The sequence below is a fragment of the Strigops habroptila genome, chromosome 13, assembly GCF_004027225.2.
Source record: "Strigops habroptila isolate Jane chromosome 13, bStrHab1.2.pri, whole genome shotgun sequence".
In the NCBI taxonomy this organism is placed as follows: Eukaryota; Metazoa; Chordata; class Aves; order Psittaciformes; family Psittacidae; genus Strigops; species Strigops habroptila.
Window position 1 is genome coordinate 16000427 of NC_044289.2, and position 24367 is coordinate 16024793.

Below are 24367 nucleotides of genomic sequence, written 5' to 3' on the forward strand. Positions count from 1 at the left end.
GGGCACAACTAAACTACAGCAGAGTTTCAGCACACGAAACTTTATGCGTGTGGGGCCCCTCCCCAGCCCCATGCGGATATAAACCCCCGGCGACCCACGCTGCCCATCGGCACCTGCAGCAAGCACCATGAAGACTGCCAGCATTCTGCTCCTGGGCATCCTCGCCCTGTACATCCACATACAGCCGGATGCTGCGGCTCCTGCCAACACCGGTGAGTGCTCGGGGGGCACCGGGGGCTGACCCAGGCTGGGGTCCTGCATGGGATGAGCAGGTCAGAGCTATCACACCAGCGCACCAGCCAGCTCTGGGCACTCCCCCCACGACCGCCAAGCCCAAGGCTCTGGTTCTGCACAGTGTGAGCAGCACGGGCAGCACGGGCAGCGCAGGCAGGAGGGGGTTTGGTGGCAGCAGCAGCGTGGTGGGAGCCCCCGGCCCGTGGGGTGCACCGGCCTTCGGCTGCCAACGGGTGCATGGCTGGGCCCCAGCAGAGTCAGGTAATGCCCAAGCATCAGCCCATGCATCCAGAGTGGGGACCCCGAGCTGTGACTGCCTGAGCCCGATGTCTCCCAGAAGAAGGGGTGTCCTACTCTACCACCGTTCCCAGCTTTCCCTGCTCCATGCAGCTGCAGGAGGCTGGTTAGCCAACCAGGGGCACCTTGCCTGGCCCTTTTAATCATTGACCGTCCTTCCTCCCAGGGAGACGTGACTCCAGCACCTTCCCTGCTGCCACAAAGGAGCCGCAGTCACCCGTAGGGCTTAGGTGCAACCAGCATGACCAGGCTCGGCGGTGGCGGGTGCTGCCACCCAGGGGTGCTGCAGGGAAGAGCCTCTGGGCTTGGGCTCGGGGCTGCTGATCCCGTGTCCTCAGCCAGGATCCTCCCCCGGGACATGCACTGGCATGGGGATGCCACGCTGGCAGACCCCCGTGCTCCCCACAGCCATCCCCAGCCTCTGTCAAGGAAGTGCCTGGCAGAGCCAGGGTGGGGACAGCAGCATCCTGGATGCCACGCACTGGGGACAGGAGCCAAAGCATTTCTATCTTCCGGAAAGCAATGCTGACTCTCCAACAGCTCTGGCTGGCTGGGGGCAGCTCCAGCCGGATCGGCCGCTCAGCAGCCACCGGGCACACCGGGGCCAAGGTACAACTTTGGGCAAACCTGCTGACACCCACACTGCTCCCCACGGCTCTCGCCTTCCCCACGGTTTCCCCCTCGTCTCCTGCCGCAAGCCTGTTCCTGGGCTCCCATCTGCTTCCATCCCGCTGCTCTGGCACAGCAGAGCTGCTGGCATCCACCTTCACAGCATCCCCATGCTGGCTGCTCCCCACCAGCACCAAGGCCGTGCCACATGCTGGGGCAGAGCAATCACACAGTCAGACTGGGGCAATGACCCTCGAAGGGAAGTGCCGCTGGCACGGGAGCAGCAGCTCAGTTGCAGTGGGACATGGGGCAGCCCCTGCCCCGGCAGCAGGGATGGCACAGCAGGGTGGGCTGCGTTGGAATGGCAGCAGCGCTGCTGCTCCAGGATCCAGGCGGGCTCTGTCCCTGCGCAGACCCAGCAGGGATGGCACAGGTCCCTCACGTCCATCCTGGAGGATAGAGGCTGAAGCCAACAGTCATGCTTGCAGCAGCCACATTACCGCCCACATCTCACCCCCACCACCGTGCCCCGGCCCTGGCCCGGGTGCCACTGGGCTGCAACACCCTTTTTTCATAGAGTCCCAGGGTCAGCCCTGGGCTAGAAGCACCAGCCCAGCCCAGTTCCCTGACACGCTGTCTCCAGTGGGGCCCAGTCTCATGGGCAGAGTGGGAGCATCCCACGAGTCCAAGCGTGGCTGGGTCCTGGCACCGGCACCGACAGCTCCATCACTCTCCCAGCACCCAGCCCTTTCCCATCCCCGTGGGTTGGATCCCGCTGCCGGTGCTGGAGTGTGGAGCAGTGGCAGTGCAGGCACTGGCCCATCCACACCAGCTCCTGTTTCTGCACAAACACCCAAGGCAGGGAGGGGACCACAGGTGAAGACAAACAGTTACTGATTTACTGCCGCATTGTTGACTGTGGGGTTAAATTACCTGGAGACGGACCCCGGCAGAGCAGACACCGGCTCGTGACTCGGGCAGGGACTATGTCCTGGCCCCACATGCCACTGGCCACACAGGTCTGCGGGATGCTCCAACCTGGAGCTGGGTCTGCCCCAGTGCCTCTGCCAGTGACAAGGGCACATCGCTGGAGATGGGGCAGGTCTCACCTTCTGCCCTGTGCAGGCTCAGCCTGTGACCATGCCCAGGATGGGGCCCAGGGAGCCGGGATGCTCTGGGATTGACCCCCAGCAATGGGGTCCAGCCTGTGCCTCCTGCCCAGGCAGCACCAGCACCACGCAGAGGGACCTGCATTGCAGTGGCATCCAAACAACCCAAGGTGTTGAGGTGACACCGGGAGCTGTGAGCCACGGGGGGTCCTTGGGCTCCCCCCGCGTACTGCTGGGCATCAGGAGGAATTAAAGCCAGCACTGACAGCACCGGCAGAGGAAACAGGAACTGGCAGGGCCCCAGACTCCTGAGAGCAGGGCAGGAATGCCGGCTGCTCCGGGCCGCTTGGCCACTGGATAAACAAACAAACCCCGGCTCGATGATGCATCCCGGTGTGCCGGAGGGCGGCTCACAGGCCGCGCGGGGGTATCCCGGGCACCGCTGGGGCTCTGGGGTCCTACAGCTCCGCCGTACCCGGAGCACCGGGCGCGCAGCCAAAGCGTGCCGGCGGCTCGCTCCCCGCCAGCCACTCGCCCAACCGGTGCTGCCGGATGGTCCGGGCCGCATCCCCGGGGCTGCTGAAGGCTGCGAGGGTGGCGGGGGCTGCGCGAGGAGGCTGCGGCCGGGCAGCAGGAGCTGTCGGGGGGGCCCGGGGCAGCCCCCGGGCGGGAGCCGGCCGGAGGCACAGCGGCCTGGAGAGCCCTTCAGTGGAGGAGCGAAAGCTGGAGGAGGACAAGTGGCCGGAGCAGGAGCCGGGCAGCAGCCGCCGATCCACAGTGCCAGCATCGTGGCACCAGTGGCCCAGGCTGGGGGCTCCACTCGAGCTCAAGACCGCGGCAGTGGCGGTGGCAGAACGAGTCTGAGCAGGGGATGGATCATGCGCCACCCCGGTGCACCCGTGCCAGCAGTACCAGCGGCATCCCCACGGGCTCCATCACCGAGCCCTGCATGATACCACGAGAGCCCCGTGCCCCGCTGACTGGTCGCGGGGTCCGGAGGGGTCGGGCGTGCGGCACACGGGGCCGCGCTGGCGGCTGCTCTTCCTGCCCGGCCAGTTTTCGGCGTGGCCGCCCGGTCTCCTCCAGGCTCCCCCTCCCTGGTCGGCCGCCAGCAGCGGCAGATACCTGATACTCGGGTTGTGCAAGCGCGAAGGGGGAGCCTGGCCCTGCCCGGCCCCCGGGAGCCACCCGGAAGGCCGAGCCCTCCCTCCCGCCCGCCGCCCCACCTGCACAGGAGCTTAAAGGCCGCCGGGCGGCCGGAGGCGCAGCGCCGGTCCCGCACCATGCCCAAGGCCCGCAGCGTGCTCGTCCTGGCGGGGCTCCTGGCTCTCTGGGCAGAGCTGCCGCCAGCATCCGCCCAGAATGTCACCAGTGAGTATGAGCGCACGGCTCGGCACGGCTCGGCACGCTCCGGGCCAGCAGCCAGCATCACTCCCAGCCCCAGGGCCTGCCGGGGTGGGGGCCGGGGCCGAGAACCAGCCGGCGCCCGGCGCGGTTGGGCTCAGCAGCATCCCTGGACGAAGCCCTAGTGCTGGCGGCAGCATCTCCCGCCCCGGCACGGCAGCCCCGGCGCCCACCCATGGCCTCCACCTTTGCCTTGCAGCAAAAGCCGGCGTGTGCCCAGACCCGGCGATGGAAGCAGTGAACTGCACGGTGGGGTGCCAGTCCGATGGCGACTGCGAGAGCACCCTCAAGTGCTGCCCGGCGGCCTGCGGCAAGGCCTGCCAGAAGCCCGATGGTAACGCTCCCTCCTGCTCCCAGTCCTGCTGCCACGAGCCGACAGCCCGTCCCGGCCGGTGGCACCGTGTGCAGGGCCTGGGCACCCGTTGTGCATCGCCTGCAGTGCGGTTATCGGGGGCTGAGCAGGGACCCCGGCGGGGTTGGGGTGTGCTCCCACCACCCACATTCACCCTTCCTCCTCCCAGCCACACGGGGCCAGTGCAGCAGGCAGGGGTCTGCGCCATTCCCCTCGCATCCCTCGTTGCCCACTCAGCCTCGTGGGCAGCTGCCAGCCCAGGACATGGGCATGGTCCTGCCTCCCAGCCATCATCCCTGGCCCTGCACGGACACGGCCCCACAGCCACCCGACTGAGCACACTCACCACGCCAGTCCTGCTGGAGAGCAGCCCCAGTGAAGGGGTGCGGGAATTGAGATCTCCAGTGGCAAACACCCAGATGTGAACCTGAGGCGCCAGTAGCTCCACGGCTGCCTGCAAGGACAGAGCTGGCCCGGCTGTGCCGCAGTGCAAGATGGCGTAGAGCAGAGCCGGAAGCCCAGTGCTGGTGGCAGGCAGCAGGACAGAATGCCAGGGACCCTGTGCACCAGGCACAGGCTGTGTTGGGGGCTTGTGCCCCCCAACAAGGCCCTGGCTGAGCCCGCACACCACGAGCACACAGCCGGGGCTGACCACGGCAGCTGTGAGGGAAAGTGGGGTCAAGGCACTGTTGCGGCTGCGTGTCCTGTGCTGCCGGGTCAGGCTGCGCCGTGGGGTCAGGGGGGGACTGCTGGCCAGCATGGGGGATCCCTCCACTGTGGCAGCCAGGGGCCGGGGCCATGCTTGCCGCTTCGGGGGCTGCAGGGTCGGCCCTGCCCCGTGTGCCGGTGCCAGCAGGGCTCAGGCCATGTCCCTTCGCCTTTGCAGAGAAGCCTGGCACCTGCCCGCCCGTCAGCCCGGGGATCCCCATGCTGGGCGTCTGCACGAACCAGTGCAAGACGGACTCCAACTGCTCCGGGAACCAGAAGTGCTGCAGGAACGGCTGCGGCAAAGTGTCCTGCGTGACACCCCTCCACTGAGGTCAGTCGGGTGCCCGCCAGCCCCGGGGATCCTGCAGCACCTGCAGCCCATCCCACTGACAGCTCTCTGCTCCCTTTGCAGGCACAGCCGCCTCCTGCCAGCCCGGCCACGGGGAAGCTGCTGCCCGACACGAGTCCTGCATGCCCAGGCCCCGGCCCTGCACTGTCCCCCCACCTCGGAGCCTTCAGCCTCATCTTCCTCCCCGGGGTCCCCTGCATTCTCTCCAATAAAGCAGCCTCTCCCTGCCACCCCCCTGGCGGCCTCTCTGTACCGCTGCGCTCTCGGATGGGCAGCATCCTGCCCACTGCTGGTGCTGGTGCTGCCTGGAAGGGCTGCACATGACAAGCACCAGCAGTGACTGGTTGCACCGTACCTCCAAGGGTCCCCAGCGTCTGCCATGGCCTCCACTTCCGTGCAGACAAGCTCAGAGCGGAGCCATCGAGGTGGAGCCACATCCGTGTCCCATGGGAGCAGAGCTGTTCTCTCCTCTGCAATGCTCCCCAGGCAGGACCGGGGACAGGATGCCGCTCCCCTGTGTCCCATCCCTCCAGGAGCTCCGTCGCGGGAGCTGCTCGCGGGTCACTGGTGACCTGGAAAGGGCACACAGTGGAGGATGCACCACCGCGGGCTGCGAGCCCAGCGCTGCCTCGGGAGCCTCCCCTGAGCTGGATTGTTCGTGCCCGGCGCTCCCACGGTCCCCAGGCGGTGCTGCCACGGGAAGGAGCAGCTCGGGGCGGCCGGCCACCGCCTCAGCAGGGTTTAAATCCCAGTCCATGGGCCCAGCCCCAGCTCGGCTTCCTGACAGCAGCACCATGCCGGGCGAGCGCAGCCTCCTCCTGGTCCTCCTGGCACTGTCCGTGGAGCTGCCGCCCGCCCCGGCCCAGCAGCACCGCCCCGGGCACCGGGGAGCTGCCCCCACGGGCACCGCGGCACCGCACCGGGCCCCGCGGGGACGGCGGCCCCCCGCCGCCCTGCCTGCCCCCGCCAAGGCGGGCGAGTGCCCGGCGAGGGGGAGCGGGGCGCCCCGCGCGCCCAGGCTGTACTGCCTCTCCGACCACGGCTGCCCGGGCGCCGAGAAGTGCTGCCAGAGAGGCCCGGTCCGGACCTGCCTCCTCCCCACCACAGGTACTGCGGGGTCCCTGTGCTGGGCGGGATGCGGGCGGGGGCCGGGGCCGGGTGCCCACTGTGTGATCCCCGTTGCCGGGCATGCGGCCGCACGTGGCATCTCCCTCTGCAGAGAGCCCCGGCTACTGCCCCCGCGCCGGCAGCGCCACGAGCTGCGGCACGAGCTGCCGCAACGACACCGCGTGCAGCCCCGGTGAGAAGTGCTGCGCCCGTGGCTGCTGCGCCCGTTGCCTGCGCGCCGAGCCAGGTGAGATGGCCTGGTGTCCCCATGCACGGACAGCCCCATGCTCTGCATGGGGCTCCCCATGGCTCCGTGGGGCCAGGCCAGCTACACACTGAGCCCCAAACCTTGCCTTTCCTGCAGCCAAGCCCGGCCTCTGCCCACGGAAGCGTGCCCAGAGGAGCGCCGTTGCCTGCCCCAACCGCTGCGCCGATGACCGGGACTGCCCCGGGGAACGCAAGTGCTGCTTCTCCGGCTGCGGGCTGGCCTGTGCCTCCCCGGACAGAGGTACAGCCCTGCCATCCCCCTCGGGGGCTCCACTCCCCCCAGGGCCAGGGCTCACCAGACCTGCATCCTCCCAGCCAAGCGTGTGTGCCCCCAGCACTGCCCATGGCTGCCCCGCAGCCGCCCCGTGTCCACTGCAGCCACGCTGACAGTGGCACAGCCCCTCCCTGTGAAGCCTGGCGTGTGCCCGGCCGGGTGTACAGCCGGTGGCAGCCATCCAGGCCCCAGGGAGCACGTGCCGCCGGCTGTGGCTCCTGGTGCCGAGCACACATCCTGGCACAGCCCTGGCCCCTGTGAGCCTGGGGATGGGGGGCAGGACCAGGGGACGTGATGGGGGCACAATGGGGACCAACGCCATGTGGGCTTGAGGAAGCAAGATCCTGGCACAGCTGCGGTCCTTGTTGTCACCAGGGAGCCGCCATGCCGCGGCGAAGCCCGGCACATGCCCCGTGGTGCTGCGGGGGTCCCTGGGACCCTGCCTGGAGCTGTGTGACACTGACAGCGGCTGCCCCGGGGCTGCCAAGTGCTGCACCACTGGCTGTGGACACATCTGCAAACCACCCACCGAGGGTAAAGCCACCAGTGCTCTGTGGCACTGAGATGCCCCCCATGTCCCCTCCCTGCCCTGTCTCAGGCTGAGCTCCCCCAGCCAGGGCCAGCACCCTCCCGGGGGCAGTGGGGGCGCAGGGACCCAGCTGCTGTTCCCATGGGGCAGGATCAGGTGAGGGGCTCACCCCGGAGGGGAGCCCTGCCCAGAGGTGAGCCCCTCACCCCTCCATCCCTCCACATGTGCCAGCACGTCCCGGGCTCTGTCCCCCCGTGGCTGATGGTGACCGGGCAGCCGAGTGCCTCCTCCTGTGCCTGCAGGACACGGATTGTCCCCCTGAGCAGAAGTGCTGCCTGCGGGGCTGTGGCCGGGCCTGCATCCCCCCACTACAGGGTAAGGCCCCCTCCCCCGCCCAGGGCACCTCACGGGTATTACCCTGCGGTGGGTCCAGCCTGGAGGGGGCTGAGGGTGGCCCAGGGTAGGAGCACCCCATGGCCCCCCCTCACTTGGGGCAGGAGAATCCATCCTGCACTGACCATCTCCCAGGCACAGCCTAGCCCTAGCTGGGAAGGACTGCACCAGGAGCTGGGTGCCAGAGCCGCTGCCATTGCACCCTGCGGGTGAGCAAAGAGCTGCTGCTGCTGCCAGCACCCACTGCCCTTGAACTGTCCCTGCACCGGACCCTCTGCATTGCCAGCCAGATGCACCAGCATTGCTCTGATGTGTCCTGGCCAGCGTCCCTGGCACCCCCAGACCCTGCACCCCATCGGCCCTGGCTGCTCCACAGCACTGGAACAGAATAAACCGTGTTCAGCTACGGGTGGCTCTGCAGTGGGTTCCAGGAGGCGCAGGCAGCCTGGGGCTGTGTCACAGGCAGGGAGGTGCAGGCAGGCAGCTGGCAGCATCCCTGCAGGCAGGCACTGCCCCGGGGCAGGGAGAGGTTCCCGTTTCCATGCGGGCGCCCTCCAGCCGTCATCATCCCATAGTGATGTCATCACTATGCGGGCATCACAGCCCCAGACCATCCCACCCGGTCTGGGGCTGCACCCATGTCCCCTCAGCAGTCATGGGCTGGAGCGCAGAAACCAGTTTCCTCAGATTCCTCGCACCAAGGAAGGGCTCATTAGCATCCCAAAGTGTCAAAGCCTAGTTGGAAAAGCAGTCAAGGGTTGGGATAGATGAAGCACCCAGACAAGGAGGGAGCAGCACCCACCTGCCAGAGGCCACTGCAGGGTGCAGGGGGTGCATGTGGGAATGCACGAGTCCACTCGATCCCCAGTCCCAGCCCAGCCCCGTCACCACGCTGGGACACAGAGCTGGCCCAGGACACGTCTCCCACCTCCGGTCCCACTCCAGGCTGGGGGGACCCACACGGGGGTCTCAGGGGTGGCCGGGCAGGGCTGGGCGGTGCACTGCAGGGACAGCAGCCGCCTGACCCCAGCCGCCCTCCCCGGCCCCGCGGTCGCCCTGACCCAAAAGTGGGGCTTGGCTGGAGATAAGAGGGTGGCTGGCGGGGAGCCGGCAGGTTCTGGGAACTGCCCCTCCTCCTGCCCCCTGCCCCCCTGCCGCGGCACAGCCGGCAGCCCGGCTTCAGCTGCCCCAGCACCCGGGCACCCACACCAGAGACCTTAAACCCATCCCTGGCTCTGCTCCGGACACGCACGACGTCCCCGGCAGCACCATGAGGTTGGTTTTGCTCCTCCTGGGACTCCTCATGCTCAGGGCAGAGCCAGGCACTGCACCAGAGGAGACGGGCGGTGAGTACCGCAGGAGAACCCAGCAGCTGTCAGGCACAGGCACCCTGGGGCCGGCTGCTTGCACCCCGGCCCCCCGTGACCTGCCATGCCCCCTCTGTCCCTGTCTGGTGTGTGCTGGCACTGCCTGGCACATGCTGGTGGGGACCATGTCCCAGCCGGCTGCAGCATCTGTGCCACAACCCTGCTGCCTCAGTGAGCCCGCTCCTGCTCCGGGCTGCATGGGCATGTCTGCAGCCCCTGCACCCCACATGCACCCCCTGCACCCTGCACGCACAGCAGCTGTCAGCACCCAGGGGTGCTGCAGGCAGCAGTGATCCCCCCGTCCTCCCTGGGCACCCCCCACTGACACTGCGGGACCTGGATTTGGGATGTCTGCACCCGCAGAACCAGAGCTGAGGAGGGGTCTCTGTGCGGAGCGCAACTGCAGGTGATGATGGGTGCCAGACCTGCAGCCCTGCGGTGTCCGGACTCTGGTCCCTGCACCTCCCACTCCTGCACACAGCCCCTGACCACGGTGTTGGACGCAAACCCCAGCGGAGCAGCCAGGGCTTTGGGCGCCGCTTCCCAGCACCCACCCCACTGCAGGAACTCCTGCCGTGGGGTGATGCGGGGCAGTTGTGCCTGGCTGCAGTGCTGCTCTGCCCCAGCAGCCGGGTTCCTTCTTTGTTTTAACCAAACAGCTGCTGTTTGGAGTGAAACCTCCTGCAGTGTCTCTGTTTGCAGCCAAAACAGCACGGCCGGCGTGGGGTGTTTGCAGAAACCACTGCCCTGGGGCATTGCCCGCTGTGGGCAGGAGCCAGGCACAGGCACTGGCTGGAGCTCGCACACACCTGTGCCCATGGCCGGGCTATCCTGATTTTCCCAGCATGGCCAACATGAGCACAGGGTGCCAGGAGGAGGAAGAAAAGGCGGCAACAGCAAGGAGCATGCTGCTTGCAGTGGGGATGCACGGGGGAGGACCAGCAACACTCCTTGTGGCACTTGCTTCCTCACGAGGGCACACACAGCCCTGTGCCATGCAGGTCTCAGTTTGGGGGTACAGCAGCCCCGGGGACATGCTGCAGGGGAGTCTCCCTCCTGCCAGGGCTCCCCAGGGATGGAGGATGAGGAGCCCCATTCCGCTTCCCTGGGGATGGAGGAGAGGAGCTCTGGTCCTGCTCCCCAGGGATGGAGGATGAGGAGCTCCATCTCACTCCGCCACAGGGGAGCCCCAGAAGCCAGGGAGGTGCCCGCGGGACTTCACACGCTGCCTGCGCCTGGAGCCCCCACTCTGTGCCAACGATTCCGTCTGCCCTGGCTGGCACAAGTGCTGCCCCCGCGAGTGCCAGCTCCGCTGCACTGCCCCGGCAGAAGGTACAGCACCGCAGCACAGCCACTGGCACCACCTCTGTCCTGGGGCAGCCAGAACCCTTCTCCTCTGTCCCTGTCACCACCTTCCTAGAGCAGCTCTCTGTGTGCTGCTGGCAGCCTCCTGCCCATGGCTCCCGAGGCAGGCATGGGGCATGTGAAGGGGTTTGAGATGAGGCATGTGGTGGGGTCCAGCCAGGGGCAGGCAGAGAGGTCTGGCAGGGGCAGGTTTCCTGGGGGCACTGCCCTGGGACACCGTTGGTGCAGCCTCACCTCAGCCTCGCGCCACAACACTGCAGAGAAACCCGGCGCCTGCCCGGTGGCAGCCCCCGAGGGGCTCTTCTACCCCTGCTCCTTCCCCTGCCTGGAGGACCAGGACTGCCTGGGAATGCAGAAGTGCTGTGCGCTGGGCTGCGGCTCCGCCTGCCTGGAGCCGGTGCAGGGTAAGGCCGAGGGCAGCAGCACAGCCCTGGCTCACCGCAGCATGTCTGCAGGGCCCCGCTGTGCCATAGCCATCTGCCACCTCCCCGCCACCATGGGCCATGTGCCACGTGCCACTTCCCCTCCACTGCCAGCACCTGGACCATGGCGAGGGGCCAGGGAGCCCCAGCGCAGGCACCCACTGGGGATGCTGCAGCCTCACACCCGCTCTGCTCCCCCAGACCAACCCAAGCCCAGGGAGTGCCCCACGGTGCAGCCGGGCCCGGTGAGCCCGTGCCAGGAGCGGTGCCGCAGTGACAGCGACTGCCCCAGCGAGCAGAAGTGCTGCAGTAGCAGCTGCGGGGGGCAGTGCCTGCCCGCAGCCCTGGCTGGTGAGATGGGATGGGACGGGCAGCACGGGCAGGGCCGTGGCTCGGGGCCCAGGGGTGATGCTGCAGGGACAGGGCCTCCTCAGGCACAGAGCTGTGGCACAGTGGGGCCCCTCGCCCCCTGCTTGCCAGGGTGGGCTCTGCCAGTGCCAGCCGCTCGCTGCTGTCCCCTACGGCGCCTGCATGGGTGTCACTCCAGGGACCCACTGCACGGCGCCCGGGAAGGCACTGGGGCGGGCAGGGGACACGAGACCACCCCCCAGGCGGCCACCATCCCGCTCTCTCCTCACCACCGGCACCATCCTGCTCTGTGGTGCAGGAGACACCAGCCCTGCCACAGCCACCCTGCAGCCGCCCCACCAGCAGAGGTGCCGCCAGGACCAGGACTGTCCCCCATCCGAGGTGTGCTGTCACCAGCAGTGCAGCCAGCAGTGCCACTCACACAGGCAAGGTGAGGGGGTCAGAACTGCCATGGAGCTTCGTTGGCTCTGCCCGCCCTGGTGCCCACGACTGTGCCTCTGAGCACTGCCAAGAGCCAAGGGCACGGGGCTGCCAGCACTGGTGCAGCCCTGAGTGCTGCACCGAGGCACTGGGTGAGTGCCGCAGCCAAGCCAGGAGCCGGGCAGTGCCAGGGCAGGGGCAGGAGGGCACAGTGGGGCTAGGTGGGAGCCCAGCACCGACAGAGGGGATGGATGCATCCTGGTCCCCACTGGCATCTCGGTCCCCCATGAGCCCTCTGCCTTGCAGGGGCTCCCACGGCCACACCAGCCTGGCAGGAGGGGACGAGGTGCTGGAGCGACAGAGCCTGTGGCAGTGGGGAGACGTGCTGTGGCGGCAGGTGCATGGGGTCATGCAGCACCGTGCACCAAGGTGGGACATGGGGGCGACTGAATCCAGAGAGCTACAGGGGCAAAGGCAGCTCCTCTCCACACCCCTGACAGAGGGTCTGGTGCCAGCCCCGTGGTTCTGGTGGGATCAAATGCCACAGCACTGTCACGGGCCAGAGCCATGCCCTGCAGTGCCTGGTGCAGCAGGGCCATGGTGCTGAGGGGGCTGCAGTGCCAGAGGGTGAGTGCCCTGGGGAGTCCCGCAGCCACCTCGCGCTATGCCCTGCAGGGAAGCCCGGCTTCTGCCCGGCCCATGCTGGGCTGTTCCCCAGTTACGACTGCAGAGCCTGGTGCTGGCACGACGCCGGGTGCCCCGGCGAGGAGAAGTGCTGCCTGCACGGCTGCGACTACACCTGCCTACCCCCTGCCCGAGGTGAGAGCCGCTTGGCCTCAGTGTGGGAGCAGCAGGCTGGGATCCCCCCCCAGCTGCGGGGCTGTGGATCGCTATCACCCCCTGTGCCCACAGCTCCACTGCTTCTTGTCCCCAGAGAAACCGGGCATCTGCCCCATGGTCACAGAGGCACCAACTGGTGCAGCCCCATGTGGCACCGCCTGCGCTGGGGACTGGCAGTGCCCAGGGGATGAGAAGTGCTGCAGCAGCACATGCGGGCACGTGTGCTCAGCCCCTGAACAAGGTGAGGACACAGCCACCAGGGCTGCGGTGCTGCATGGGTGTGATGGAAACGCTCCCATGGGGCAGGACGTGGGCTGGTGCTGCCACAGGGCAGGCGCTCAGAGTCCTGGGGTGCAGCCCGCAGGGCAGGCGGGTGCCTGCAGTGCAGGGGGTGCCTGTCCCTGTCCCTGCTGCCCCTTCCCACCCCTCAGACAAACCTGGTGAGTGCCCGAGGGTGAGGCCACAGCAGCCGCCAGAGCTGTGTGAGGAGGAGGATTCCTGCGCCCATGACAGGGACTGTCCCCGGCAGGAGAAGTGCTGCTTCTCCGGCTGTGCCATGCGCTGTGCCCGCCCAGCCCGAGGTGAGCGCGGGCAGCCCAGACCCTGCATGGGGCACAGTGTGTGTGGGACCTGCACCCTGAGCCGGTCCCTGCCTGCGCAGAGCACCCCGGGCAGTGCCCGCAGGCAGAGCCATGCTGGGACCCGCGGCACAGGCGCCGGAGCCAGTGCCTGGATGACAGCGTCTGCAGGCGAGAGGAGAAGTGCTGCAACACCGGCTGCACCTGGGAGTGTGTGGCCATGCCCAGAGGTAGCAGGAGCATTTCTGCCAGGGGGAGCTGGCCATCAGCCCCCGAGGGTGGCTGCGTGACAGCGGATGGCTGTGCCCCTGCAGAGAGCTGGGACAGGGATGGTGGTCGGTGCGCAGAGGAGTGCGAGGCCGACTCGCAGTGTCCCCGGGGACAGAGGTGCACCAGCACTGGCTGCGGCCGCATCTGCACAGACATCCCCGGAGGTGAGAGCCAGCTGGGTCCCCCAGAGCCATGCGGGGCCACTCTGGGGTGCCCCACCATGGGATACCCCCCACCGGGTGTTTCCCTCGCAGGCAGAGTGGGAGCATGCCCCGTCCCCAGGGAGGCAGGGACGTGCCTGGACCTCTGCAGCTTCGATGAGGAGTGTCCCTGGGGCCACAAGTGCTGCAGCAACGGCTGTGGCCACGTCTGCACACCCGCCTCTCTGCAAGGTCAGTGCCGGGCACTGGGTCCCCCCACCCAGCTGAGCCTGGGGGTCCCCTTGGCACCGACCCCACAGAGACATCCTGGCACTCCCTCCCCAGCAAGGACCAGCTGTGCCCACGGGGCACCCTCCCCGCTCCAGGGACACAATCTGTCCCTGCCTGTCTTCCTGTACCCCCGCCTCATTCCATGCACATGATGAGCATGATGGCCTCAGCTCGGAGCCACCCGTGACCATGCTCTCCCACCCGCAGAGCACGACGCCGCAGCCATGCCCTGGCGCGGGGCTGAGCGGTGCCCGCAGGAGTGCGAGGCTGACTCACAGTGCCCCAGGGGACAGCGCTGCACCCACAGCGGCTGCAGCCGCGTCTGCATGGACGCCCCCAGAGGTGAGATGGGGCTTGGCCAGCCAGGACCCAGCAGTTCCCTCGGGTGCCCCCCAACTGGGTGCCCCACACCTGCTGCACTGCATCGCGGGCAGGGGGGAATATGTCCCATCCCCAGGGGCCACGGGATGGGCCTGGACCTGTGCAGCCTCGATGAGGACTGTCCCCAGGGGCACAAGTGCTGCAGCAACAGCTGTGGCCACGTCTGCACACGGGTGCCTGCAGGGAAAGGCGCACTGGGCCACCAAGCTGGGGCCAGCACCGGGGCAGACCCCTGTGAAGGGCACAATCTTCAGCATGCTCCCGGCTCCACATCACCACAGCCGGTTCCTGCTGCTGCCCCATCACTCTGCTCTCAGCAGAGATGTGCTTTTGGGTCAAGGGACCTGAGGGGACGTGGAGCTGGATGAAGCTGCTGCCAGAGCCAGCCATGCTCAGCAGCCGCTGTGGCCTCCACAGCCTCAGGACTCCCTAAAACCACGTCCTTCTTTTCAGATGCTGCATGACCCAAGAGCAGCTCCTCTGCAAGAGGAAGACACCTTCAGAAAGGGACATGGGACCAGCTGGCTTGTCCTCTCCCTACCACCTCCAGCAATAAAGAGTGTGTTTGGCCACCTCCAGCTGCCCCCTGAGTCTTGGCAGTGCCAGGCTGACCCCACCAGGCACTGGGACAGCCCAGACATCCCTGCTTACTGGGACAGGGGTGGCCCTACCAGGGCTGGGGCCAGTGGCTCAGCCCACACCAAGATCGCTTCACCAGTGGCCAGTGAAGCAGTGCAGACACAGACCCGGGTCTCGGGCACACACAGACCCAAGGCTGTGGGACAAACATCCCCTGGCATCCATCAAAGCTGGATCCATTCCTCCTCCATCAGGTTACTTTAGCTCCCAGCCAGGTCACATCAGCAGCTTGAGGGCAGAGCTGGGGCCGGGAGCCCACTCAGGGGCAGTGGGAGCTGCATGGTGGTGGCTGCATGAGCCCTGGATGTGGTGCTGCTGAGAGCACCCACTGCCTGGTGCCAGCACACGAGGGCGGCCCAGAGGGATGGGCACTGCCTGTGCAGGCAGGAAGGACGAGACCCAGACGTGCTCATCCAAGGACCTGTCCTTGTATTGAAGTGTCACAGCCCAGGGAGGGTCAGGCTCCTCCTGCCAGGCATCATGGCACAGGAGGGGGCAGCCGTGCCACTGCGGGTGCACATCCATGCCCTTGGGCTGGTGAGCATCCCTGGGAGAGCCGCAGCCCCCAGCACAGCCACCCTGGCCAGCAGCACCCATCACTGCCAGCCCTGCGGGGAATGGCTCCCCATGGGGACAGGGACATGTCCATCAGCAGCAGCTTCCCCTGGGTAGGGACTGTGCAGAGGCCACTGTGCTCCCCGGGCCAGCACTACCTGGCACCTGGAACTGAGACACAGCACATCAGGAGCAGGGCAGGAGCAGCACAGGGCACAGGGCACAAGGCACAGGGCTAGTTACCGATGTGGGAGCAGGCCTGGAAGCACTCGCTCTTGGTCTCGAAGTTGTTCCTGTTGCCGCCGCAGCCACCGTAGATGAACTCCTCACACTGCTGGCTGGAGGCGTTGAAGAAGAAGCGGCGGAAGAGCGCCTTGCAGCTCCCGCAGACGGAAGGCAGGTAGCAGAAGTCTGCATGGTCCAAGGGGACAGGCTGAGCCACGGATGGCGCAGGGATGCTGCCGGGCTTGGCACTCCCAGGGCCCCTAGAGAAGCCTCCACCGCCCCTGTCCCTTCTTAGGGCCAAACCCTTCACACCAGCAGCCAGCTCTGCACCCACCAGCCCCATGGTCCCACACACCTGCAGCTGGTTGCTCCCCACCCCACAGTGTGGTGCCCCTGGCTCTGCAGGACCCAGCAAGAGCTCAGGGACACCCCAGGGAAACCCCCTCCTGGTTTGCTTGGCTCCCACCCCTGCTGCTGACCCCCACCACTGCGGCTCCAAGCCCTCACCCAGCACCGGCTCCTGGCATGTGTAGCCACACTTGCTGGGGCAGCACTTGGTGGCACCAGGGCAACTGGCATCACCAGTGCAGCGGAAGCAGGAGGTGTCCCTGTGGCAGGCGCCGCAGTCCTGGTGCAGCAGGTCCTCCACCTCCGGGATGTGGTAGCAGTAGCCGGGCTTCACTGCAGGACACAGATACCAGGACGCTGGGGAAGGCTCAGGGCAGCCACCCAGCACCCCACGGCCGGATGCTGATCACCCGCAGTCCCGTGTCCCGGCAGACACCCGGCACCATGCAGGGAGCTCTGGGTGGCAGCGGCATCCGAAGCATCCCCAGCACATGCCCTGGACACACTCACCCGTCCCCAGTTCCTCTCTTCCAGCTGCGAGTGGGGTCAGGCCAGACTGTGCGATGAGGGGGAGCAGGGCTGTGAGGAGGAGGAGGTGGAGGAGGAGGCAGCCGGGCGACAGCTCCATGGTGCCCTGTGGCAGCCGGGTCTGGCCCGGGAGCGGCAGGCTGGGATTTAAGGTGTGCCGGGGGGTGGAGGGAGCCCGGCTAATTCCTGCCATGTGGGTAACGAGCCGCACCCAGGCCGGGCCCGGCCTCCCCGGCAGCATCCCGCCACAGCGCTGAGCCGGGGCGACCGGTACGACGGGATGGCTGTCCCGGTGCGGCAGTGGCATTGCCCGGGCTGGGCTGGGGCACCACCGCCGCCCGCCGCAGCCCCTGGGGACGAGCTGTGGTGGGGAAGGAGAGGGGAAGGTCGATGCCAGCCTCTGCGCTGCCAGGGAGCATGGAAAGGGCACGGAAAGCCGCCGGCGGTGGCACACGGAAGGGTCTGGGCACCGGACGCCGCGGCACTGCTCTGCCCGTGGTGCAGGTCCTCGGGGAAAGGCCTCTTCGCGCCTTTCTCCCGCGCTCCCTCCCGGTTAATGGAGCATCCCGGGCGGGATGGTCCCACGCAGGGTTGAGCCCCCTGCCAGTACCACCTCGTGTGCCAGTCACCACTGCTGTGGAAGGGAGGTCCCGCAGGACAGTGATGCTCCCGTCCGTTCCCACCCTGCAGGCACTTTGCCACCCACTTCATCACCTTCTCCCGGGCCGGGACCATCCCCTTCATCCGCTGCCCTCCCGGGGGCTGCCTGCGCAGAGCCGTGCCCGTGCCCCCCGGCACCCCCCTGCATGTGGGGCATCCCCCGGGACACAGCCAGGGTCCGGACCCATGGCAGCGCAGGGCTGTGGGCGCTGGGCTGGGCACAGGCACATCCCCGGCATCCCGCCAGCGCCCATAGGCGGGCGTGGGGTGAAACCTGCCAAAAGGAGGAAGACACAGATTAAGCTGTTGCCATTCAGCAGGAATAATTGTCTTCCTAATTACGGGCGTAATTACTGTCCCAAGGGGGAAGTGGAGAGCGAGGAGAGCTCCCTGGGGAGAGGCCAAGAAAGTTGGACGTGGGGTGGGGTTTGGGGGGACACCCACATCCCACCGCAGCCTTTCTCTGTCTCTGCTGTGAAACCCCAGGATGGAGACCCCGGCAGCGGCACGGCACAGGACATGGTGATGTGGCAAAGCCTGAGTGGGGCGGGAGCAAAGCTGGAGGGACACAACAGTGATGGGAAAGGGACCCCTCCACAGGGACCGTCGTGATCCCAGGGCTGCGGCTCATCTCCCATGACCTGGAGCTGCCCAGGACATTCCCAGTGACACAGAAACTCCCAGCCCTGCATCCCACAGGAGGGCAGGACCACGGCATCAAATCCACCGGGGCTACATTTTTCCCCGTTATCTCCCCACGGTATCTCAGCCGCTCGGGTGATCACTGCAGGGACTGACATCATCTTCCAGAGCAGCCCCTGCTCCCAAGGGAATGCCATGGCCAAGCTGGGCAGACACCGCGGTGGACGTGGGGCTGGTGCTACAGGTGCTGGGGCTTGGGGCACCATGGTGGGGGGGTGTGTGAGACAACGCTGTGCCACTGGGATGGTGGCCTGATGGGACCAAGGCTCCACAGGGTGACACCAGCTGGGTGCTGTCCTGCTGCCCACCCAGGGACAGGCACAGGGACAGGTGCTCCCCACTGCTGCTCTTCTCATGACTCCACGTGCTCCTGGGATGGGTCACACCAACGGGACAGAGTCCCCATGCAGAGGGTGGCATGTTGGCAAGCACGTGGTGCTGCCCAACCAGCCTGGACCACGGATGGGCACACAGAGCTCGCGTGGTTTGGATGGCACACGCAGCGTGCACTGCACACACGTCCATCCATGCACATACACACGGCAGGTGGACTACACACGCATGCACATGCACACACACGTGTCCACCACGTGCCGGCTGTGGCTGCACGTGCACACGCACACGCTCGCACACGTGCAGGCGGCCCAGCAAGCCGGAGCCCTCCTGCATCTTCCCGGAAGGGAGCTGGTGGGAAAGCCCCGGCAGCTCCGGAGCCTCTGTCCTTGCGACACTCAGCGGCAGCAGCCGACATGCCAACAGCCCCACGTGGCGCCGGCCCAGGGCAGCCCCTGTGGCCAGCCCCTGTGGCCAGCACGGCCTGTGGCACACTGGCAGGTGCCCCCATGGCGTTGGGGGCAGCTTTGGGGCCCCCAGGAGAGCCAGGGCCTGAGAGATGGCCAGGGGCTGCCAGACATGGGCAGAGCTGTGTGTGGGAAGTGCAGCCAGACCCCCGGGAAGGGCTGTGTCCCTCCGGATGTTGAACCATGCCCATGCCCAGAGCCCCAGCAGTGGGTGGCTGCAGCGGCAGGGGTGGTTGGTCTCACCAGCCCCATGGAAGGGAGCTGTGGGGTTCCAGCCCCATGGAAGGGAGCAGGAGGCAAGAGGCAGCTCCAGCACCGTGTGATGGGGACCTGGGCACCCACCCTGACTCTGGGAAAGACACAGGACCTGGTGCTATGACCCCACAGCCCTGACACCCAGGCAGAGCACCTGTGCACTCTCCAGCTCCCTAACCCCAGCACCAGAGCCCTGCACCCCCCATTAGTCCTGGCCCCCGGCTGCTGCCCGAGGAGTGGGGCCGGATGGGCATGGGCTGGCTGAGAGCTGGGGGGCTGCAGTGGCAGCGCGGGGCTGTGAACCGTGCCCGGTCACAGGACGTCCCTCAGGAGCCAGCGATTGTTTCCAGAGGCAGAACAATGCCTGGGGAGCTGCCAGGGCACCACGGGCCGCTCCACAGTGCCCAGCCGGGAGCCACCTCCTTCGCCCTGGCAGGGCCGGCCCCTTGCAGGGTCCCTGGACGCTGCCTGTACCTGCCCCCAGCAGCGGGAAGCTGCACCAGCTGCTTTTGTGGCATGGCACAGCATGGCACACATGGCACATGTGGCACACGTGGCACACATGGCATGGCTCTCCCAGTGCTGCACAGAGGAGCAGCACCTTCGTGCCTCCCTGCCTGGCTCGTCCAGCAGCATCATTCAGGGAGGGGACAGGGGGTCACACTTGGCTGGAGCGTGCCAGGCGCTGGATTACGACCAGGTCACTGGGACCAGCCTCCAGCCCCGGGAGGATTTAAAGCCGTGCCCGAGCCCGGGCGCTGCCTGCGCCATGCGGCTGCTGCTGCTGCTCCTGCTCCTGGGGCTCTGCTGCCTCTGGGCCCGGCTGGTGTCCACCGGTGAGCACGGGGCGGGCGCGGGCAGCCAGTGCCGTAGGAGAATGCAGCCGTGGCCAGGGCGCAGCTTCCTGAGTGGGGTCAATGGCTGCACCTCAGCGTGCTCCAAAGCCAGGGCCTGGGACATGAATGCTTTGGTCTCTCCCCAGGACTCACCTAACCCCTGCCTGGACCTGGAGCAAGGACCCAGCATGTGCAGCCACTGGACAGACAGACAGACGGACAGAGAGACAGCGGCCATGGAGGGACCCACCAGCTGCTGGATAAGCGCCTGTTCCCCCGGTTCCACCTCCACCCCAACCCTCAGCTCCCTACGGAGCACGGGGGTGTCCATGCCCCCCACCCCCAGTAAACCCAGTCTGCAATGAACACTGGCTGGCTCCTGCTGTGTCAGGCTCCTGGCAAGCCCCCACGGCCACCTGGGGAGCTTCGGGCCCTGCGGGAGGGACAGGGTCTGGGCAGGGGCTGTGTCACCGCAGCAGCACGTCCCTGGGGATGAGTCTGCCTCCGCTCCAGGAGCCCGTGTGGGCCCTGGCCAAGCTCTGCCACGGCGGCTGATGCCGGAGGATGCTGCGGGTTGGGGAGCTCCGGGGAGCCGGGGAGGTGTCTCCTGACCCAGAGATGCTCTGTTGGTCCTGGCCGGGCTGGTCAGGGCCATCCCTGTAGCTCTCCCACAGGGGACCGAGTCATGTTGCTGTGCAAAGGGCCCTGCCGAGCCCACACTGGGCCGCGGAAGCTCCTTGTGCATGGGACAGGGCTGGGGCAGCCTTGATGGGCTGGCCATGCCAGGCGCTGACCAGAGACAGCTTGTCACGCCAAGCCGGTGGCCCAGTGTGGGGTTTATTAGGAAAGAGAAGGTCCTGCCCAAACGTGGCTGGTGCTCGGGGCCGGCCCTGGTAGAGTGAGGCAGAGGAGGAGCCTGGGGGCAGCCACCCCTGCACCCACCCACCACAGGCTCTGCTTGCCCCACATCCTCCTCACACACCCGGTGGCATCAGTCACCAAGCGTCATCACCATAACCACCACCATCATCTTCACTGTCATCATCTTCATCGCCATCGTCTCCATAGTTGTCATCATCACCACCATCACCATCGTCGCCATTGTCATCGCCATTGTCATTGCCGTTGTCGTCACCATCGCTGTTGCTATCATCACTGTCATCACCATCGTTATCACCATTACTGTTGCCATCATCATTGCCATCATCATCTCCATCGTCATCACCATCATCATCACCATTGTTGTTGCCATCACCATTGCCATCATCATCGCCATCATCATCTCCATCGTCATCACCATCATCACTGTCATCGTCACTGTCACCATTATCATCACCATCACCATGCTCATTTTTATCCTTATCATCATCATTATCATCATCATCATCATCTCCATCCTCCTCCTCCTCACTGTCACCCTGGTCAGACTCAGGTTTCTCTCCCGCCTCAGGCTTCCCCTCACTCTCTGGCTTCTCCCCAGCCTCCGGCTTCCCACCAGCCTCCGGCTTCTCCCCCAGCACAGGTTTATCCCCAGTCTCTGGCTTCCCACCAGTGTCCGGCTTCCCACCAGCGTCCGGCTTCCCACCAGCATCCGGCTTCCCTCCAGCCCCTGGCTTTGCTACGACCTCTGGCTTCTCCTGAGTCTCAGTCTTCCCCCCACATGCTGGTTTCTTCCCTGAACTGGGTTTCTTCCCAGTGTCTGGCTTCCCAGTCAGCGTGGGCTTGTTCCCAGCCGGCGTGGGCTTGTTCCCAGCCAGCATGGGCTTGTTCTCCACCACCGGCCCTCGCCCGGGCTCCGGCTTCTTCCCCGGTGCAGGTGTTGTAGCAGCCACGGGCAGGCGCTGGTCCTTACACACCCACTCCGCACACGACTCCCAGTTCCCATCGTGGGCGACATTCCCGGGCAGCAGAGCGGACACTGCGCTGGGCCGTTCCCCAGGCAAAGGGCTCTTCCCCAGCAGAGTGCGTCCAGGACACCCTGGCTGCGGCCGTGGGTCTGGGGCTGCTCCGGGGCGCCCTGGAACGGAGCAGAGAGCAGCAGCATCACCCTGTGTGCTGCCCTCGCACCCACAGCCCACAGCCATGGTGCTGCGCCACAGCCACCCCGACACCCCATCGCCCACGCTCATCCCCACCCGCTCCCCTGCGGCTGCCCCGGCCCCAGCAGGCAGCAGCACCGGGAGCTGCCAGCACCCAAAGCTCCAACCCCCCCGGTTCCATCCCGTGCATCCCAAATCCCACCCGCAGACAGGCACTGCACAGGGTGTGGGTGCAGGGCTTGAGGAGCTGGGCAGAACGTGGAGAGGAGAAACAAGAAAGTGAGAGTGTGACTGCAGCAACTTCTTCCCAAACCCAATCCAAATAGAGCAGGTGCTGTTTAACCAGGGCAGGAATGCAGGAACTGGGAGCACTCAGGTCTACGCGCTCTCATTGAGCAGCAGCACACGATCCCACTCGGCAGCAGCACAGCCCGCGGCTCCCCACAGCAGTGCCGGCCCCTTGGCATCGCTCTGGGACAGGGAACGGGACCAACACCTTGGCAGTGGAGGCACCAGCACCGCTGGTCACTAGCAGAAGGTGGGTTATGCCACAGGGCTTAGAACCAGCCTGTAGCTGAGACCAAAAGAAACTCAGGTTTCCAGAGGAGCACTGGGAAGCAATAACATTTCTGCTGACACGTGTAGATCAGTGCATGGTGTTACAGAGCAGCATCTTGTTCCAGAGCAACAGCAAACCCCGCTCCTGCTGCACAGGAGCTGGTGCTGCCTCAGAGTTTGAGCTTGAGGGTAAGAGCTCGGCTGGCAACACATGCAGGAGCATTCGGAAAGAGGTTCTGCAAAATGCTCCCAAAATCACTTCATGGCTCATTCATCAGAAGTGCTGTTTTCACTGCATTGAAACATGGCTGGTTTTCCCAAGAAAAAAATAATATTAGAAGGAAAAATATTCTTCGTTGGGAATTTGCCCTCTCCAGAGCGGCACCTCCCCTGGGCTGGTGCTTCCAGAGGGCTCATGATGGGAGATGCCCTGAACGACCCCAAAACCAAGTGCTGGGGCAGCCGCCAGCAGGACCATTGGTGTCCAGCCCGTCCTGGTCTGGGTGCAGCACCCGGGGCTCTGCCTGGGCTGACATCTCCACCGGTCCCTGCCCCGGGCACTGGTTCAACACAAGCCTCCTCCCGAGCATCCCTGCGCCTGCGTGCCGGTACCGCCACCCTCTGCATCCCGGCAGGAGTTTTGCTGAACTCAAAGTTTACACAAGTTAAGCCAGGGCTAAACCTGGGCAGGGCTCCAGCTCCTCACAGGAAGCTTTCAGAAATACAGGGATTGAGGCAGACATTTAAAAACATCATCATCAACATTGATCTAGTGGAAGATGTCCCTGCTCATTGCAGGGGTTGGAGTAATGACACCCCCCCCCTTCCAACCCAAACCATCCTGTGATTCTGTGAACACACAGAAAATACCCTTAAGTCCTGGCAAGGCCAGGTGCTCCCAGCTCGTACTTGCCTGCAGTGGGTGCTGCCTGCAGCTCTGCCCCCAGCGCCAGGAGTGCCAGCAGGACGATGCCTTTCGTTGTCATGCTGCCAGAGCCAGTGGTGCCAGCACTGAGCCGGCAGCAATTTAAAGTTCCTCCCGGCGGGTTGGGAATGGGAGGAAGCAGCTCACAGGTGACCTGCAGGAACCTCCCACAGTTTGCTGTAATTCTGTTTTCTGAAGAGCCACTCCAGTGCCTTTCTCCACCCCTAGCCCAGAGCTGGCTGCATGCCACAGGGAGGACAGCATGGGGCCGGGAGGAGAGAAGGGTCTGCTCCAGTGAGATGGAGCTCTCTGGAGGGAAAAGTCTGGGGACTTCAAGGACAAGAGCTCAGCCAAGGTGAGGAGAGCACGGGAACCTGTCTTCAAACTCCAGGCCCAAGCTGCTGGCCTTCACCAGAGACCCACATTAAGAGTAAATGACAAATTAAATGCACTGCCACCTTTACTTCCCTTTTCTCTGCACCTGCTTTCAGGGTAAAGACTTATTTAGTATGTTTGAGATAACAGATTAAGCAGTACTTTCAATAATGAGTGACAACCCGTTTACACTGAGTTATTCTCGAGTCACACAGGAGTGTTGGAATCTGATTTTGCAATTTTTTCCTTTCCTATTTAATTATTTCTTCCTGAATTAAACACAAGCCAAAGCGGAATCAACATTACAGGAGCACTTCGGGACTAGCCTGGCCAGGAGACACCAGCACCAGGCAAGAATGCATCAGACTTGCTGGATCAAAAGACAAAGTTTAAACCTGCAGCTGTGGGGGGAGTGAAATCAACTGGTTTGAGCTTAACATTATTTCTGCAGTCCTAAGCAGTGCCCACGCTTTCTGCCAGCACTGGAGAGGTGAAGGTCCTGCTCAGAGCGCTTTCCATCAGTCACACCAAAGCGATGCAGCGGCAGTGCAAGGGGTGAGGCTTGGGAGCAGGAAGGTGCACGGCTCCGTGCTGCCAAACCTGTGTGGGAAGAGAGCTCGATGCAAGAAACTCACTTTAAGAACAGGTTTAATCCTCTCTGTGGCCATGACTCAATTTGGTGCCATTTCCACACGAACCACCCATGTCTGCTGGAGATCTGGTGTTCCACCCCTGGCTCCGGGCCTGACCCACCAGCCCGGTGCTTATCATGTGCTGCTGGAGCAGGACACCCCCCAGAGCCCGCACTGGGGTGCTGGGCTGGGCCAGGTCATCACTAAACTGATGC

General features: G+C 65.6%; 5 protein-coding genes across 7 annotated transcripts; 3 read left to right on the forward strand and 2 right to left on the reverse strand.

Moving 5' to 3' along the window:
• Positions 1-5292, forward strand: LOC115614996 (WAP four-disulfide core domain protein 2-like). 2 transcript variants are annotated; one of them, XM_030502575.1, is made up of 4 exons: positions 1-212; positions 3853-3987; positions 4892-5044; positions 5126-5292. In XM_030502575.1, exons 1-3 carry the CDS (start codon positions 128-130, stop codon positions 5041-5043), a joined length of 372 nt encoding a protein of 123 aa, XP_030358435.1. In that variant the 5' UTR covers positions 1-127; the 3' UTR covers position 5044; positions 5126-5292. The 2 variants fall into 2 exon arrangements, with proteins under 2 accessions (XP_030358435.1, XP_030358434.1); XM_030502574.2 differs by lacking the exon at positions 1-212 and adding an exon at positions 2411-3620.
• Positions 5293-5758: 466 nt separating this feature from the next.
• LOC115614997 (WAP four-disulfide core domain protein 3-like) lies at positions 5759-8008 on the forward strand. Of its 2 annotated transcripts, XM_030502577.1 has the most exons (6): positions 5759-6169; positions 6282-6416; positions 6534-6677; positions 7086-7244; positions 7471-7614; positions 7768-8008. In XM_030502577.1, exons 1-6 carry the CDS (start codon positions 5818-5820, stop codon positions 7776-7778), a joined length of 945 nt encoding a protein of 314 aa, XP_030358437.1. In that variant the 5' UTR covers positions 5759-5817; the 3' UTR covers positions 7779-8008. The 2 variants fall into 2 exon arrangements, with proteins under 2 accessions (XP_030358437.1, XP_030358436.1); XM_030502576.1 differs by having other exon boundaries at positions 7471-8008.
• An 802-nt stretch (positions 8009-8810) lies between these two features.
• On the forward strand, positions 8811-14653 carry LOC115614998 (SCO-spondin-like). Its single transcript, XM_030502578.1, has 13 exons — positions 8811-8978; positions 10182-10331; positions 10625-10768; positions 11454-11585; positions 11882-12004; positions 12251-12394; positions 12510-12656; positions 12847-12996; positions 13077-13223; positions 13308-13427; positions 13518-13655; positions 13902-14036; positions 14529-14653. Exons 1-13 carry the CDS (start codon positions 8903-8905, stop codon positions 14537-14539), a joined length of 1617 nt encoding a protein of 538 aa, XP_030358438.1. The 5' UTR covers positions 8811-8902; the 3' UTR covers positions 14540-14653.
• A 467-nt stretch (positions 14654-15120) lies between these two features.
• SPINT4 (serine peptidase inhibitor, Kunitz type 4) lies at positions 15121-16472 on the reverse strand. Its single transcript, XM_030502579.1, has 4 exons — positions 16353-16472; positions 16002-16175; positions 15513-15680; positions 15121-15440 (listed from the first exon to the last, which is right to left on the reverse strand). Exons 1-4 carry the CDS (start codon positions 16468-16470, stop codon positions 15424-15426), a joined length of 477 nt encoding a protein of 158 aa, XP_030358439.1. The 5' UTR covers positions 16471-16472; the 3' UTR covers positions 15121-15423.
• Positions 16473-20427: 3955 nt separating this feature from the next.
• LOC115615000 (protein qua-1-like) lies at positions 20428-23241 on the reverse strand. The gene is made up of 2 exons (XM_030502580.1): positions 23134-23241; positions 20428-21640 (listed from the first exon to the last, which is right to left on the reverse strand). The coding sequence occupies exons 1-2, from the start codon at positions 23204-23206 to the stop codon at positions 20619-20621; spliced, it is 1095 nt and encodes a 364-aa protein (XP_030358440.1). The 5' UTR covers positions 23207-23241; the 3' UTR covers positions 20428-20618.
• Between the last annotated feature and the right edge of the window lie 1126 nt (positions 23242-24367).

What these genes read in the sequence shown, in the direction of transcription:
- LOC115615000 (XM_030502580.1), bottom strand. Translation starts at nt 23,206, where the DNA reads ATGACAACGAAAGGCATCGTCCTGCTGGCACTCCTGGCGCTGGGGGCA. An exon ending in GCAGGCAGCACCCACTGCAG is followed by an intron (nt 21,641 to 23,133) that starts GCAAGTACGAGC and finishes GCTCCGTTCCAG; the next exon opens with GGCGCCCCGGAGCAGCCCCA.
- LOC115614996 (XM_030502574.2), top strand. Translation starts at nt 3,533, where the DNA reads ATGCCCAAGGCCCGCAGCGTGCTCGTCCTGGCGGGGCTCCTGGCTCTC. An exon ending in ATCCGCCCAGAATGTCACCA is followed by an intron (nt 3,621 to 3,852) that starts GTGAGTATGAGC and finishes TTTGCCTTGCAG; the next exon opens with CAAAAGCCGGCGTGTGCCCA. An exon ending in GGCCTGCCAGAAGCCCGATG is followed by an intron (nt 3,988 to 4,891) that starts GTAACGCTCCCT and finishes TCGCCTTTGCAG; the next exon opens with AGAAGCCTGGCACCTGCCCG.
- LOC115614998 (XM_030502578.1), top strand. Translation starts at nt 8,903, where the DNA reads ATGAGGTTGGTTTTGCTCCTCCTGGGACTCCTCATGCTCAGGGCAGAG. An exon ending in CTGCCTGGAGCCGGTGCAGG is followed by an intron (nt 10,769 to 11,453) that starts GTAAGGCCGAGG and finishes TCTGTGGTGCAG; the next exon opens with GAGACACCAGCCCTGCCACA. An exon ending in CTGTGCCCGCCCAGCCCGAG is followed by an intron (nt 12,997 to 13,076) that starts GTGAGCGCGGGC and finishes CTGCCTGCGCAG; the next exon opens with AGCACCCCGGGCAGTGCCCG.
- SPINT4 (XM_030502579.1), bottom strand. Translation starts at nt 16,470, where the DNA reads ATGGAGCTGTCGCCCGGCTGCCTCCTCCTCCACCTCCTCCTCCTCACA. An exon ending in AAGAGAGGAACTGGGGACGG is followed by an intron (nt 16,176 to 16,352) that starts GTGAGTGTGTCC and finishes TGTGTCCTGCAG; the next exon opens with TGAAGCCCGGCTACTGCTAC. An exon ending in ATGCCAGGAGCCGGTGCTGG is followed by an intron (nt 15,681 to 16,001) that starts GTGAGGGCTTGG and finishes TGGACCATGCAG; the next exon opens with ACTTCTGCTACCTGCCTTCC.
- LOC115614997 (XM_030502576.1), top strand. Translation starts at nt 5,818, where the DNA reads ATGGGCCCAGCCCCAGCTCGGCTTCCTGACAGCAGCACCATGCCGGGC. An exon ending in TTGCCTGCGCGCCGAGCCAG is followed by an intron (nt 6,417 to 6,533) that starts GTGAGATGGCCT and finishes CCTTTCCTGCAG; the next exon opens with CCAAGCCCGGCCTCTGCCCA. An exon ending in CTGTGCCTCCCCGGACAGAG is followed by an intron (nt 6,678 to 7,085) that starts GTACAGCCCTGC and finishes TGTTGTCACCAG; the next exon opens with GGAGCCGCCATGCCGCGGCG.